The sequence below is a fragment of the Serinus canaria genome, chromosome 6, assembly GCF_022539315.1.
Source record: "Serinus canaria isolate serCan28SL12 chromosome 6, serCan2020, whole genome shotgun sequence".
Taxonomy (NCBI): domain Eukaryota; kingdom Metazoa; phylum Chordata; class Aves; order Passeriformes; family Fringillidae; genus Serinus; species Serinus canaria.
In genome coordinates this window covers 7,940,699-7,955,682 of record NC_066320.1, presented here as the reverse complement: position 1 = coordinate 7,955,682, position 14,984 = coordinate 7,940,699, and the positions used below count along the sequence as shown (strand labels likewise).

The following is a 14,984-nucleotide window of genomic DNA, read 5'->3' as shown; positions in this document are numbered from 1 at the left end:
CTTTCAGTTGGGATTTTGTGTTCTAGGTTTCAACTCATAGGTGTTTCTTAGGCTTACAATGGTGGTATAAGCTTGTCAAATCAATTCAGATACATCTGGTTTTACTTTGAAGTTTACTGGGTTTACTGTTATCCCAGTGCACAAAACACATATTTACCTCTCACATAATTGTCTGGAGAAAACAGTTCTTGTTAGGAACTGTACTTATATTTAATTCTGCAGATGTAATAAATTCCTAACTTTTGGGGAAGAAAAAAGATTAAAAGAAAATAAATTAGCTTCAAGGCATTTTATTATAGAAGGTCTTGTACTATACATTTTATGTATGCATTTTTAAGACTTCATTTAGGCAGAGCAGCTTAAGAAGTCTCATCATCTCTGGTTCACTTTATCTTTATGGCAGCCATCACCTAGAATATTATGCTGCATTTAGCAAAAAATCTCAGGGTCACTACAAAAAAAAAAATCCTTTTTTTTTTTTTATTCTTTTTTTTAAATGACAGGAACATGTTTTTCTTTTGAAAAATACTTTGATCACATCTGATGATCCAGGTGCCTCCAGCTCAGTTAATTGATCAGCAGTTACCTCAAAGCACCTGGTGTCAAGTTGAGTCTGTCACTTATTATTCATCCAGGAGTCTTGGGCATATAGCAGCAACAGAGTAAAATAAACCCATACTGGCAGCATATTTTTAGTCTGTGTAACTACAGCTCCACAAGGCTTTTACAAGTAAGAAAACATCTCCAAAAAGTATCTTAACCAGTATTTTTATTCTGGCAATTAGTTCTAATGGTCTAATCATAAGTGCTAATACTGCTGTTGCCTGTCTGGGTCTTCTGCAGCTTTTGTTTTGTGCCAATAAGTTTCAAACATATGAAACAAGCAGAGACCCAGTCCTCAGTTGACTCTGAATGAAGTAATTGTAATTCCACTGGGAATACGTATCAGTTGTTGTGTTCATCTAGCAGGCATAAATATGGGCATTAAATATTTTGGCTGGTAACACAAGTTTAAAAGACAACATTTTTCTTCAGATTGACTTGCAGATACATTTACTTAAATCAATTGGTTTACATGTACCTGTCAATTATGGCAATCACACAGTGGATGTCTTTATCTACAAATTGAAGTTGTGCTCTTGTAACAGTAAGTGAGGGACATTGGCTTTTTCTGCTTTACTGGCTTTATCTTTAATCACACTTACAAAGAGCCTTTAATGGCTTGTGAGATCCAATAACTGAGGTGGTAAGGTTAATGGGGCATCTTGTTATGCTGCACATTTTTGTTGCAAATAATTTTGTGTATTAAATGCATGAAATCTTTGCCATAAGAAAGTGAGGCAAGAATTTGAGTGGCTAAAAGAGATGGGTCCAGCTGACAACTGGTTGCACAAATCAGGGCTAAGAACAATGACAACAGCTGCCTTAGAGAATGACACAACTGTAAGATACAGCCAGTATCTGAAATGTAGCAGTGAGTGATTTTGTCTGGCAAAGACAAATTTGAGGGATTTAAAATAACAGTTTTTAAAACCCACCCTTGTGGGTGGGTTTTTATAACTGTTATTTTATCTTACTTCACCCTGTATAAAGTAGGAGATAATTCATCTCCATGCAGTATTGTTTATGTATGTGCCCTGTCCACCATCCTGAAATCTTTTGACCACTTCTCTAGCCATGGATTTGCTGAGCATCACCTCCACTTTCTGTGCAGAAATACAGCAGAGATATTTTTTTATACAGAGTAAGAACTGTGGCTGAGACCACTCCCTGTTAGGATAACTTCTGAGATCCATTTTTTGGCTAAGAAATTCTTAGGACACACAATACTCCACATTTTCTGTTCCAAAGAAATGCTGCCAGCTAAAGGGGTTGCCTTGCTCCCACAGCCAGGCCAACACTGTGCTTCCCTCCCTGCCACCTGTATGCTTGTCTGTTTATTGCAAGCACTTGATTTAAACTCCAGATTTGCTCTCTCTGCCCTGTGATGCTTAGAGAATTGAACAAACTGTTGCTGCTCGTAAAGCAACATGTACTGTGCTTTTGTGCAGTACTGATTGTCAATAAAATGTAATTTAGCTAAAATAAAAATACTGATTGTCAATAAAGTGCAATTTAGCTAAAACAAAATGCACATTTCTGAGTAAAAGCTTCCATGGCAATAAAGGAAAACAGAAAATACTGATAATATTAAAATTACAAGTTTAATTTTTTTTTTAAACTATCCAAACCCTCATGTTCAAACTTTCAAACAGAATAGTGGTTTCAGGAGTAGGCATTTGTAAAGTTGTTACCAGCTGACACCTGTGTTAAACATATTTCTGCTACTGTGCTTCTACCAAACATGCTTTCCTACACACACCAAAATCTCTGCACTAAATCTGGTGGGAAAGGGTTGCCACAGAAGTCCCTCCTGTGTATATTGAGTACCTTTCTTTGCCCTGTAGGCAGAAATGTGTCTTTTAACAGAGAAGTCATCCATTCCTGGAGCTTAAGCAATTCCCTGGGATATGATGAAACTTACTTTAAAAAATAAAGACAGAACTAAGTGCAGCATGTAATCATGTAGATCAAGACTGGAGGAAAAACAGTTCCATAGAATGTACAGGAAACATTTAGGTGAGCAGAACAGACCTTCCAAGATTGATAAAGAAAGAAAAGAAGAAAGAAAAGAAGAAAGAAAATCTGAACAAATTCTCCCATTTTTCATTAGCATTTTGAATTTGCAGCAACCTCCGGGGTGTTTATTTTGTACTTTATCAATTGCCATATAGAGCCAGGGAAATAACAGGAGTACTGGGGGTTTGGTGGAACTCCTAGAGTTAGTCCAAATCCACAAGTGTTCAATGTATATAGAGAGAAGCTGTTCACACAGTCTTAAAGCTGCTTAACAGCTTAAAATGATAAAAAGTCCTTAACACAATTTAAGAACTTAAACCACTTAAGCTGTTTGAAGCAGCTTGTGAGTTTGAAGAGTTTGGGGCAGGGGCTGTGCTGAGAGGCAGCCCTTGGAGCTGCAGCCTGGGGACAGGGCTCCCACACTGGGAGTCCCAGAGAAGGGCACCTTCTGCTCCTAAGCCTGGGAGGCCTGGGGATGATGTGGGGAAGAAGAGGGAAGAGGTCTCTCTGTCTTTTTATGGGGCATTGTGTATATGCCCAGATGGCTTTGCTTTTAATAGTGCAGCAGGGAATCTTACAGGCATGTGAGGTGTCAGAAGTGGCATCTCCCCAGTGAAACAGGGAAGAGGGTGGCAGAAAAATATTGTCTATGACAAGTCTTCAGCTGTGGAAAACAGCTTTGGCTCATGGACCAAGGGAAGGCTTTTCAGGAGCACTGTGAAGAAATCTGCACAAGCTGCAAGCCAAAATGTTCTGCTTTTGTGTTTCCAAGAGCTGGAGATGTAGGGGAGGTGGCCTTTCAGATCTGTTGATCAGGAAGTTTTTGTTTCTGGAAAATTGTTTTTGGGGAAAAAGAAATGAGGGAGGGTTGCTTTGGTTTAGTTGATGTCAAGCAATGTTAGTTTGGTATATCAGAAGTATGTTGTTAATATGTGAAGGCACACATTTATAAAGCATTTTAAAGAAAATAAGTCATTATTTATGAGATTCAGTTTGGTCCCTGCTGGTGTCTGTGGTCATCAGTAGTCAAATGTGTGTTTGTATGCTCAGAGAGTGGCACAGAGGTGATACTTGAGGGCAAAGGAAGAAGGCACAGGAATGGGAATGAACCTCTGAGAGAGGGAAAAAAGCCAGCCAGGATCCTACTTCTGATGGCAGTGATGCCACCTTAAATGTTTTGAAGCTTGGGCTGGTTTTCATTGATGCAGGCAGTGATTTACACCTTTCAGTGCAGACAAGGCTGTAAAACGGGAGTGAATGACATTCTGTACAATTTGAAAATAAATTGTGCCTTCACAGCCACTCGTGGTGAGGCCCATTTACACTTCCAGAGTTGTATATGATGAGTAAATGAAAGTTAGGCCTCTGTGTGAATGAAAAATGCCTGTTTTACCAGAGGCTGTGAAAAGAGAGAGTGAGAGAGACTTAGTGGAAATTGGAAGCAAGATTTTATTTGTTTGTTTAAAACACTCATATTGATTTGGAGTGAGATGAAGCATTGGTATAACTGCAAACTGATTCCACTGAATTCTGCAAGGTATTTCTGTGAAGTTGATGGGGCTGGAAGTTTATATTTATAATCTGAGTTTTTCCTGTGTCCAGGTAAGTCTTTATCACATTATATTCTTGTGCAATCTTGGCATATTTAACATGAATGTTATCTCTGGAAAAAAAAGTCTCACTGGGGTGAAAAAGAGCTTGGGTGTAGTTAAAATCATATTAGTTCAGTACAATTAATTAATTGGCTTTTCTTTACGATAAGGAATGAAATATGGAAATGTTATTTGGTGAGGATGCTTTCTAATGGGTGACAGACATTGAAAGAAACCATTTAATTAATGAGATCTTGCTAATGTACTACATAATACTAATTTCTCAATATCCCTTGAATTTCAGAACATTTCAGGATCTGTCCAAACAAATGGATATATCTTATGGTACAGTCAGGGACTCTGCAGTGTATGAATACTTTAAAGCAAAAGGGACCAACCCTTTGGAGCAGGATAACACATTTGCTGAACTGTGGAGGACCATCAGTAAGAATAATGGGGCAGATAATTGTGTATCAAACCCTTCTGAAGGCATCAGGAAGGTAAGACTGGATCACAGGGGTTTTCATTGAATTCCTGTATCAATGTTGTTTCTATGCAGTTGATGTTAAGTCACAGGAAAGAAATTACAATAATTTAAAACCCCCTAAGTTCCTATATAAAGTTCCTTTTAGTACCTTGATGGCAGATAAGAATCATATTTTGGTGTCATTGTTCTGAATTTAAGTACTTTAACTCTGCCTAAGCTTTCAGTATGTAAGTCCATTGCATCTGGTCATAAGGTTTATCTATTTTGTGGGAGCTTTGATAATGTCTTTTTGGATGTAATTCTTTACATTATGCAGTACTGACTCCTGTCCTTTGCTCATTTGAGTTTGTTTTCTTTTTTCTGAGTTCGTGATTGGAAACATGAGTAAGAATTAAGGGATGCACAGAATGCACACTCATTTCTCTTGAAACAGAAATTTAATGCAAGATTTTTCTTTGTTTATTCCAGACTTTGAAAAATGCATTCACATGACACCGTGTTTTACCAAAATGTTCTTCCTCTCAGATAAACTACACAGATTTTTGTGGAACAGAGAATTAATGTGGGATTCAAGGACCGATGTATAACAGCTTAAGATGCTGTACCTTTGTTCTAAGTCCTGTGATAATGAGTATTGGCCATTACAAATGCCTGCTCTCTCTCTCTCTCTCTCATATTCTGCCTCTCCCCTCTTTCCCCATCTTGAATCTCAACAAAACCAGGCAGCACCTTACATCAAACACATGTCCAGTACATTACATAGAAGGGATGCAGACATGCTGAAAGCCTTGATGTGCTACTCCTTTAATGAAAAGTGTCCTCTTCATCTGTCTATTGATTTTTTTCCCTAAAACAAGTTAACAGTTTTTATTACCATAGTGAATGTTTGATCAGAGGTACTCTTGTCAGTGAAACACCAATTTACTAGTTCTTTATGCATTTGTACATGGGACATAATAAAATGGTTTTGGCTTGCATTTCCTTTTTAGTTTTTGAATTTTTTAAAATCTTTTCCTAATGGTCAGAGGGACAGTATCCAAATTCTACTGTTTTTACAGTGCCATGAAGAGGGTGAACACAAGTAGTTCAAGCCATCCCACTTCCCAATTCAAAGTCCTTTAGCAAAAGGTTCTTTGCTTGACTTTTGGACAAAATCTTTATGCAGACACTTCTTGTCTTAGCATACAAGTGTTCAGTCAAAATTTGGGTACACCCTGCCCATGCCTCAGATGAGCTTCCCCAAAGCCCTCTGCCCTCAACTCCAAAATCCTCTCTTCCTTGGGGATGAGGTACAGCTCTGGCAATACTAAAGTCTGCAGTGGTTGTTGGCTTTTTTTTCGTTAATCTTCTCAGCATTTTTTGAAAATGAGCCATCTTTTGATATGTTTTGGTAGCATTTAGAGGATAAATAGAGATATTAAATACTTTTCTATGCATCCTAGCATTTAAGCCAATAACGAAACAGTTTAACTTAGAAAAATATTCAGTATTTTACTTTTCTTTTTTCTAATATGGCAGTGGATGCTCTTTATCCATGAAATTGTAAATACTCTTATTCTGCAAGCCTAGTACATACTGCCATTTATGATAGCTACATTTGCTAAGCCAGAAATGTAACTGTAGATTGGCAGGCAGTTGAGAATACCAATTATATTGTCTGTATGGAGCTGGCAGCTCCATCCTAGCTATGTGATAATAACTTTTCATACTAAGTTTGATTTCAGTGTTGTAGGGTGATTTTTATAGAACTAGATCAGCTCATTCAATTAATGTCAACAACAACTAAATTTTACTTCAGTCCCCAAAGATGACCGAGGTGCTATTTGATTAGACACCTACATAAATTGGCTTTAATATTTAATAACATTGTCAACTAAACTATTGTGTTTGTAGTTTAAGTGTCATTTTTCCTAGCTCATTGAACTCTCTGAATAAACAGACAAGTTTTCTATGTCAAGTATTATGGCTAGAAATTCTGGGTTTTTTTAAAGGAGAATTGATGTCAGCCAAGGAATGAGAGTTTCCATCCATAAACACATACTGCTGCATGAAAGAGATGTAAATGTGCCTTACAAATGTATTTTGTAGGAAATGGGAACTCTAAATCTCTCTAGCATAAAAAGATTCATAAAACATTTTTCTGAATGAGGACTTGCCTGACACAATGCAAAAAAAGAAAAAAATCACTACTATTCTTTCTTCCCTCCTCCTTTCCATTTTCTTCAGACAGTGTCACAGTTCAGCTGCAGTTACAAACAAAGCCATGCCACTTCAGTGCAAAACAGGGAGTGCTGGTTATTTGTGCCACAGACAGGTATTTCAGGTGTTTGTCCCTATCCCATTTATCTTTCTCCTTTTCATGAAAATTTTCCTACTCCCTTTGACTGTCTGAAAACAAAGGGATGGCAGTAGGGGAAAGTCATGGTGTTTGGCTGCCATGGCAGAGATGTCTCTTCAGGCACAGCAGAGTCCCTGCAGCCACAGTGACCATCTCCCATGGGCGAGGCACAGCTTTTGCAGCACTGGGAGAGCCAAGAAGAGGCAGGAAAGCACTTCAATGTCACATAAGTGACAGGAGGACTCCTGAGAGCCGAGGCTGGTGGGGAGAAGGTTGCTTTTGCTGTATTCCCAAGGTAGTTGAAAGTGATTATTGAAGATTGAAAGCCTCCTCCTATTTAGCAGTACTTCTGCACAGCACAGGAGCAGAAACCACACAAACCACCAGTCCATACAAAATGCTGTTTTGAGCTATCTGGGACTATCACAGATGAGGACTGACTAATGCTGTCACAGGAAAGTTTTTACAGCCAGGATCTCAGTGAACTGTTTGCTTTACATCCACTGGCAATCAGGGTAATTATTGATTGCACCAACATACTGTGGATTTTATTTCCTTTGGGAGCACCCATTTTTGCTTTGAAAGAATGAAGTAATATCATCCCCATGTGATCCTGCATCTGCTATATATACAGATAGGAGAATTCAATTCATTATTGCATTTTATAGTGCCCTCTTTGGTTGAGATTGTTTGTTCCCCTGTCCAATTAATTTAGTGCCAAAATTTCTCTGAATTGTTTCTTTTCTTCCTGTGTATCACTTTTGATGAAAAGCGATCAAAACCAAGTAGAGCACAAAATGAGAATGCATCACTGATTTAGCCAATAGCACAGTAAGAAATTTTTCCTTCTCTTTTTTGCTTCCTTAATGATCACTGAGCATTAAATCAGAGTGATCATCTTCTTTCTTCATTCTAATTTTGAGAGTAGAAGTAGCTTAAAAGTTCATTTAGCATGATTTTTAAAAAACTACTTTGTCCACAATGAATTTTGTATTGTGAATTGTGATTGCTGTCATAGAGCTTCATAAATTTTGCCATTTCTTGACCCATCAGCCTTTGAAGCAAAAGCAAATGCTTCCTTAAACCTGAATCTATTGCATTCTGTAAGAGTTTCTTAATTATTTTTATGTTTGAAACATTTCAATATGATGAAATGGCATGGTTTTTCTTTTTGTTAGAACTATGTTATATGTTGCTTCTCCTAAAGCACTTTTTAATAGATAATAAATGTTCCCCAACCATCTTTTTGAACTACTCCACTAATGCCAATGTAAAGGTCACTTTTTGATATTTCTGTGGCTTGAGCCATGTAATGGGATCAGCTACACTGACACTCTGCTCTGGCAGAAAATTAATGAGTTTTGCATTATTCTGGCACTTCTTAAGTATGATAGCTTCTTCATAAGTTTCAGATAAATCACAGATATATCAGTGATTAATCTGGAATCAATCTTTTATCACGTTGTTATTATGCTTTGTTGTTAACATTATTTAAGTATCAGTAAGCCAGGACCATTATTCCTCTATTTCCATCCACCCTGAAGAGTGACATTATGTGGTTGTTTACTGCATTCCTGGAGTATTATTTTCTTTGTGCCCCTTGTCTTATCTAGGAAGCCATCTTCTCTGGCCTTTTATTTTTTTAGGATTGTGAAGTATAAATATATTTTTTTAATATAAATTTTGCCCAGGGGGTTCTTTTTTCTTAAATCTGCTTTCTTAAATCTATTAAACCAAGGGTAAATCTGGTGTCCTTGGTGTAATCCAAAGTAGTTGTTCTACCTGGGTGGAATAAATGAGTGCTGCTTTGGCTGACTTTCTGATAAAGAGCTTTCTGAAAGTTTAACCAAGTGATTTTTAGTTTGTTGTGCAGCATGCCTGTATGCTGAGAGTCACAGTAAGGCCATAGGAAAGGAGCAAAATATGAAGTAGAGTGAGAAGACTGAAGTATAAATTTGAGCTCATTATTCTGTGTTTATTTCTGTTCTTTTTATTCAAGCTATCTCACCTGTTCTCAGCAGATGTTTGCACAGGCCCTTTTGCACTCTTCCTGCATTCATGGCTTGGAAGTTAAAGGGCAGGCATGCCCCTTTAAAGACTCCATGAAGACATGGAGTCTTTCATTAAAAAAAAAAAGTTTAAACTACATTTAAAATTTGAGGTTGATTTTTCATTGAAAATAAATGTCAATTTGATTTTATTTGGCTTTCACTGTTTGCCTACTGAAGGTATATAAAAAGTCAGCCTACTTCAAACGCACATGTGTGTGTGCACTTATGTATCTTGTACATATGTTTTTCAAAGTTTGACAGCTTTTCCTTAAATTGAACAAATGATGCTGCTTAGCTGTCACAACAGATATTAACAGGGAAGTGAAGGATGCTGAATTTAGACAGCAACTAAACATTTGTTGTAAGAAAACTTTCCACACAATGAACACACTAATAGTATGAGGTCTTCACTCTTCAGGGAAGAAAATTTCACAGGTGGAAGAGTTTGGAAAGAGCTAAGTCTTCCCTTAGGAAAAGGGATCTTTGGAGATTCAGGTTATGGCAGTCAGAGAGGGAAGGGATACAGCCTTGCACTCAGGATTTCTAGGAGTTGAGACATATACACAACCAAGAGTTCAAAAATCAGATTCCTGATTATGCTGAAATAATGCTGATCAGGCTGTCAGAGAAATAATGCTCTACAGATGTGATGACATTGGATAGGCTGATTTATGTCATTAAAAATATGTAAAATAGATGTGAAGAGTTCTGGCAGACTTGGTTTATTGACCATTTGCAATTGCAGGATGTGATTTAGAATAGCAGCACTACAAACACAAGAGAAGTAGACCTTTACAAAAGATCTGCTGTACAGCATTGAACATCAGTGTACAAAGCCCTTGGATATAAGATAACATACAAAAAGCTGAGGATTGAAAAGTAGACTCAATAATGTGGTTTTTTTCTTTAGCCAGTGCATTGTAATACAAGTCGAATATTTGAGGAATATTGCATTCCTCAAGTATTACTAAGAGATAGATAAGGAATGTATTGTGTTGTCAGTGCTCTTTTCTAAATTGTAAATGTGAAAAGATGATTTGCTGACCAGTTCTGAAACAACAGAAAATAAATACAGCTCTTTAAACTGAACAAACCACCAACAGAACACCAAAAACAACAAAAAAAACCCCAAACCAAACAAGAAAAAACATACAAAAAACCCAACCCCAAAACTCCAAAACAAAACAAACAATCCAACAAAAAACCAAACCAAACAACAACAAAAAGGAAGACAAAAATTCCCCCAACCAACTTAAAAATACCCAGAGAAATGTAAAATACATTTTATCTAATTCACCACCAAGGAACAGTGACAAGATTTGGATTTGTTTGCTGGCTTAGGTTTTGTCCTACCTAGAAATGCAGTTTAGTTTAGACTGTGTTGTGTTCATGCTGTATTTACAGGCAAAGAAGGGAAATTATGCTTTCCTGTGGGATGTGACAGTGGTGGAATATGCTGCACTGACAGATGATGAATGCTCTGTGACAGTCATTGGGAACAGCATCAGCAGCAAAGGATATGGTATAGCACTCCAGCATGGAAGTCCCTACAGAGATCTTTTCTCCCAGAGGTAAACTGAAACAAGGCTCATTTTATAGGATTTCTGTCTATAGCCAACAATGGTTCACATTAACATTGGCATTTAATTAATAAAAACAATGAATACATGACAGCAGAGAGGTTATGAGTTCAGGCTCCAACAAAGCTGCTGCTCCTTCTGCTCCATGTGCATCTGGTTTGGGAGGAGGAGGCTGGAGGTGACATGTGGCCTCAGACCTTCAGACAGCACTGCCTCTGGCAGAGGACTGATGTCCTCAGAGCTCGATGAGAGGTAGAGGAGAGATTGAGGGCGCATCTTGAGCTCATGCCAGTTCTGCAGGCTCTGAAGCAGTGTCTTGCTCCCTGCAGGAAGCAAGCAGCAATGGCCTGCTTGCCATCCTTTAGGGTGGAGGGACTGATCAAAGACTCAGGATGGTGCAGGGCAGCAAGAATTGCATGGGACTGACAAGACCAGAAGACTATAAAACTATGGTATTTCGTGATCTCTGAGCTACCAGCTGGGTATCTCTTGTCCATGTGAATGTGTACCCTGAACTGAAGACACAGCTGTGCAGGCATGTGTGCCCTTAGCAGAAGGTGAGCGCATACTCTGCTCCAGGCAGAGATTTGAAGTGAGATTGCCTCATCTTGCTTCTCCTTCATGAAAATGAGCAGAACTCCAGCTGCATTACTGGAGACAAAGCTGCCTCAAGAGAAAAGATTGTTAGTAAACAGCTAAAACAGTTATCAAACCAAATCCAAAATGAATCATTCATGCGGAGACGGGACACTTCACAAGAGACAAAACAATGATTAATTAGCAACTGTTAACACAGTAATTCAGGCATTAAGGAACAGCATTGAAGTAAAATCCTTTTGAATAAACTACATTTACTAAAATAAATGAGTTGGTCGCTGCTTAAACAGATTTGTACTAAGTGGTGCACAAACAGTAGCATGTTTAGCCTCATATATTTTTGGAATTATTGTAGGAGAGCAGCAGTGGAGTGGGTTGAGCATTTCACTAGTGGGACCAGCTGCTGCAGCTGAATGTAGCCAAACCAGGCATAACTAAATGGCATGTGGTGATTTCCCCTGGAAATGCTGTTTGCATTGCAGTGGAATTTTTGACAGTCTCTTTTTTTCCTTAAGTTACCCAGTGGAGTTTACCTGCTGCTGTGAGTAGAAAGAAATCTTGGTATAAGGGAGTTTCAGATGAAGACTACAACACTCTGGTGGTGGAGGGGGGGTGAAGTTTTGAATTATGGGATGGTAGATTTAAGAACTGTGAAGCATAAGGAAAAGACAAAAAAAAACCCTGTAAAACAGTATCATTGCAAATAATACTTGTCTTTTGAAATTTCTGCAGGATCCTAGAGTTGCAAGAAAGTGGAGATTTGGATGTTCTTAAGCAGAAGTGGTGGCCACGGATGGGACGTTGTGACCTGAATAGCCATACCAATGCACAGACAGATGGGAAGGCACTCAAGCTGCACAGTTTTGCAGGAGTTTTCTGCATTTTGGCAATAGGCCTTCTTCTTGCTTGCTTGGTGGCAGCATTGGAGTTGTGGTGGAACAGCAACCGTTGTCATCAAGAAACACCGAAAGAGGTCCATAACTTTTATTCTTATCACAATTAAAAGTAGAAAACACAAAAGAAAGAGAGAGCAAGTGGAAGTTGTGGGATTTTAGGTGCTCTCACGCAATAAATTTGATTTATTTTGATTTGCCATACTAAGCTTTGCATGTAACTTTTTGGGTGGTTGTTTCTAAGAAAATAAAAGCAAACAAGCAAAAGTGTCTTTTGTGCACATGGAAGGTGCCAAACTGACAGCCCTGGAGACTAAAGTCCTCTATTTATTTGTAGAGCAGATACAGCATGGGCAGCAGCAGTGCAAACTTCCCCTCATTGCCCCACCAATGTGCCTCAGCCCTGACCTGGAGAGACCACCTTTAGGGGTAAGAGAGTGGTTCAGAAACACGCCCTCGGCCACTCTGCTGTGAGTGACGGGGAGGCAGTCACGGGCACCTGGCCGTGCCATCTGTGGTGATGTTTTCTCTGATCTGAGCCCCCATCCATTGGCTGGGAGATCCGAGTCCATCCTGTGCAGGCTCTGCAGCTGCCAGACGTCTGGTAGCTGCTCTCCCTCATGGCTGACCTAGGCTGAGTTTGAAGAGGTACACGAGCAATTAAAAATAAATCAGCTAGTTAATAATTGAGTAAGCCATATTGCCATGACACTGTTTAAATGCTTCCTTTCTTTTGAAGTCAATTTTTTTTCTAAAAGTAGGAGCCTCTGAGGAAGCTGACCTTCATATAACATGTTTTATCTAGGAAATTACACCTGAGAAGTTCTTGGGTTTGAAGTTTCCGTGCACAGCAGCCAGAAGAAGTTAGCAATGCTAAGAAAGAATAATCAGTCCATTCTCAGATCTGTCTTGCATGAAGCCTGTATTTGTTTACCTAGTTTAAATGTTTAACAAACTAACCTTGTGCAATTTTGGAGACACTGAAACATTTGTAGTTGCTTTCATCTTGGAGCAGATGTTTTTTACAAGCTAATAATAGCAGTGAGGTACACTGCAGCTGGAAAATAGTACATAGGCCACCGGTTCTAATCTCTCTTTTTCAAGTTGCAGGAGCAATAGACTGACTGACATACCCGTCACCTGTAAGAAATTTTGGCAAATTGGCAACCTGGTCTAGTGGATGGTGTCCCTGCCTTTGGCAGAGGGGTTGGAGTTGGGTCCCTTCCAACCCAAACAGTTCCATATGCTATGATTTTGCCCTGCTGCCTTGTAGAAGTTGCTCCTGCTGTAACTCCAAAGGTGCCCCCATGCTGGCATTGTGAAGGCTAAAGCCCAGCAGTGTTTCACTGCACACTGTGAAGTCCTGCAGGGCACGGGCAGGGGTGCTTCCCAAAGTGTCCTCATGCTGTGTGCACAGGCACTTATCTGGCCATCCTGTGTGGTGTGTTCCCCTCTCTACACTCAGGGAATTGCCTTTGTGTATCTTTGTAGAGTGAGATGAGAATATGATTTAAAGGCAGTTTCATATAGCTAAAAGATGAAAAAAAAATTGCTTTTTTATTGCAAGGAGTTTTGAATACTCAATTTCCATTGCTGGAAAAGGATCTGTCTTCCCAAGTTTAAATATTTTCCTTTTTTCACTCATCCCCTTCCTTTCTTTTTTAATACCTCTAAGAAGGATTATTGCATATCTATGCCTACCCCATCCTGCTTTTCTCACTTTCCCGTCCTTCTCCTTCCCTTTCCCTCCAGTGTGTTCTTGATGAAGGTTGCTCTTGTACATCTGTAGTGCTCTTTGGCAGTTTCTTTGTCAAACATAGAATACTTTTAACCTTCTGTGTTTTAAAGTAAACTGAAGTTACTCCCATGATAGAGCTGTTCTTGGGGAGATTGCTGTCTGTGGGGCTGGGTCTGCCATTGGAGCACAACATGGACAGGTTCCAGAAGGATCAGTGATGGGGAGGCTGCCAGGAGAGCGGAGCAGAGTCAGCAGGAGCCCTGGCACAGCAGGTGTGAAGGCTGAACGAGGAGGTGAGAGGGCACAGGGCTGGCTGGAGGAAGGTGTACAGAGGGTATGCCAGGCAGGGTGGGCTGGGATGAGGGGTCCCATGAAAGGGACAGCTGGGTGCAAGGACGGGCAGGCAGCTAGAGGCACCTTTGGGTCGATCAGAGCATCCACAGGGAAGGGTGACAGCTGCCCAGAGCCAGGGACAGGCAGGATCCTCAGGAACTCTCTGCCTAGGCTGATGGCCACACATGCCTCATGGCCACATTGCTCCAGCCCTGCTGCAGACCAGGGGTTGGGGCTCTTGTCACAGTGACTACAACATCCACTTAACTAAACTAGCAAAGGAATGTAGCCTATTTCCTGTCAGATCAGTGGCCTGACATATTTTATTTATGTACTGCCAGTGAGGAAGGATTGAAGTGGGACATCTGATGGCTATTGCAATTAAGGTAGGAAACCAAGTTTAGAAAGAGGTGATGAATATAGGATGAAGGTTTTTGATGTGTTTTAAAGAACCAAGTTTTAAAACTATGGTAAGGACAGGATCCAGGGCTGAGGGGGGTGTGGAGTCCTGGACACTCCTCTGTGTGAGGCAGGAGCAGTGGCTGAGCCTGGCATAGGGGACCAAAAGCACAAGGAGAGTTTGATCCCCATGAGGAGTGTGTTCACAATAGTTCATTTCTAGCACTGTGTGTTGACCAGCATTTCTATAGCAAGAGCTATAATGCCAGAGCTACAGCACGAGTAGCATACACAGAACATTAAAATCTGCCTCTTAGCTGCATCTGGTACTCCAGCCAAGTCATTAGTTCAGTTAGA

General features: G+C 39.7%; 1 protein-coding gene across 1 annotated transcript in view; it reads left to right on the top strand.

Annotated features, from left to right (window-relative positions):
• Window positions 1-14,984, top strand: part of GRID1 (glutamate ionotropic receptor delta type subunit 1) — a 281,982-nt gene that overhangs the window by 252,056 nt on the left and 14,942 nt on the right. The window contains exons 11-13 of the mRNA XM_030241408.2: window positions 4,516-4,711; window positions 10,492-10,658; window positions 11,997-12,237. Coding sequence (XP_030097268.1) covers window positions 4,516-4,711; window positions 10,492-10,658; window positions 11,997-12,237 — 604 coding nt within the window. The remainder of the gene's footprint in view (window positions 1-4,515; window positions 4,712-10,491; window positions 10,659-11,996; window positions 12,238-14,984) is intronic.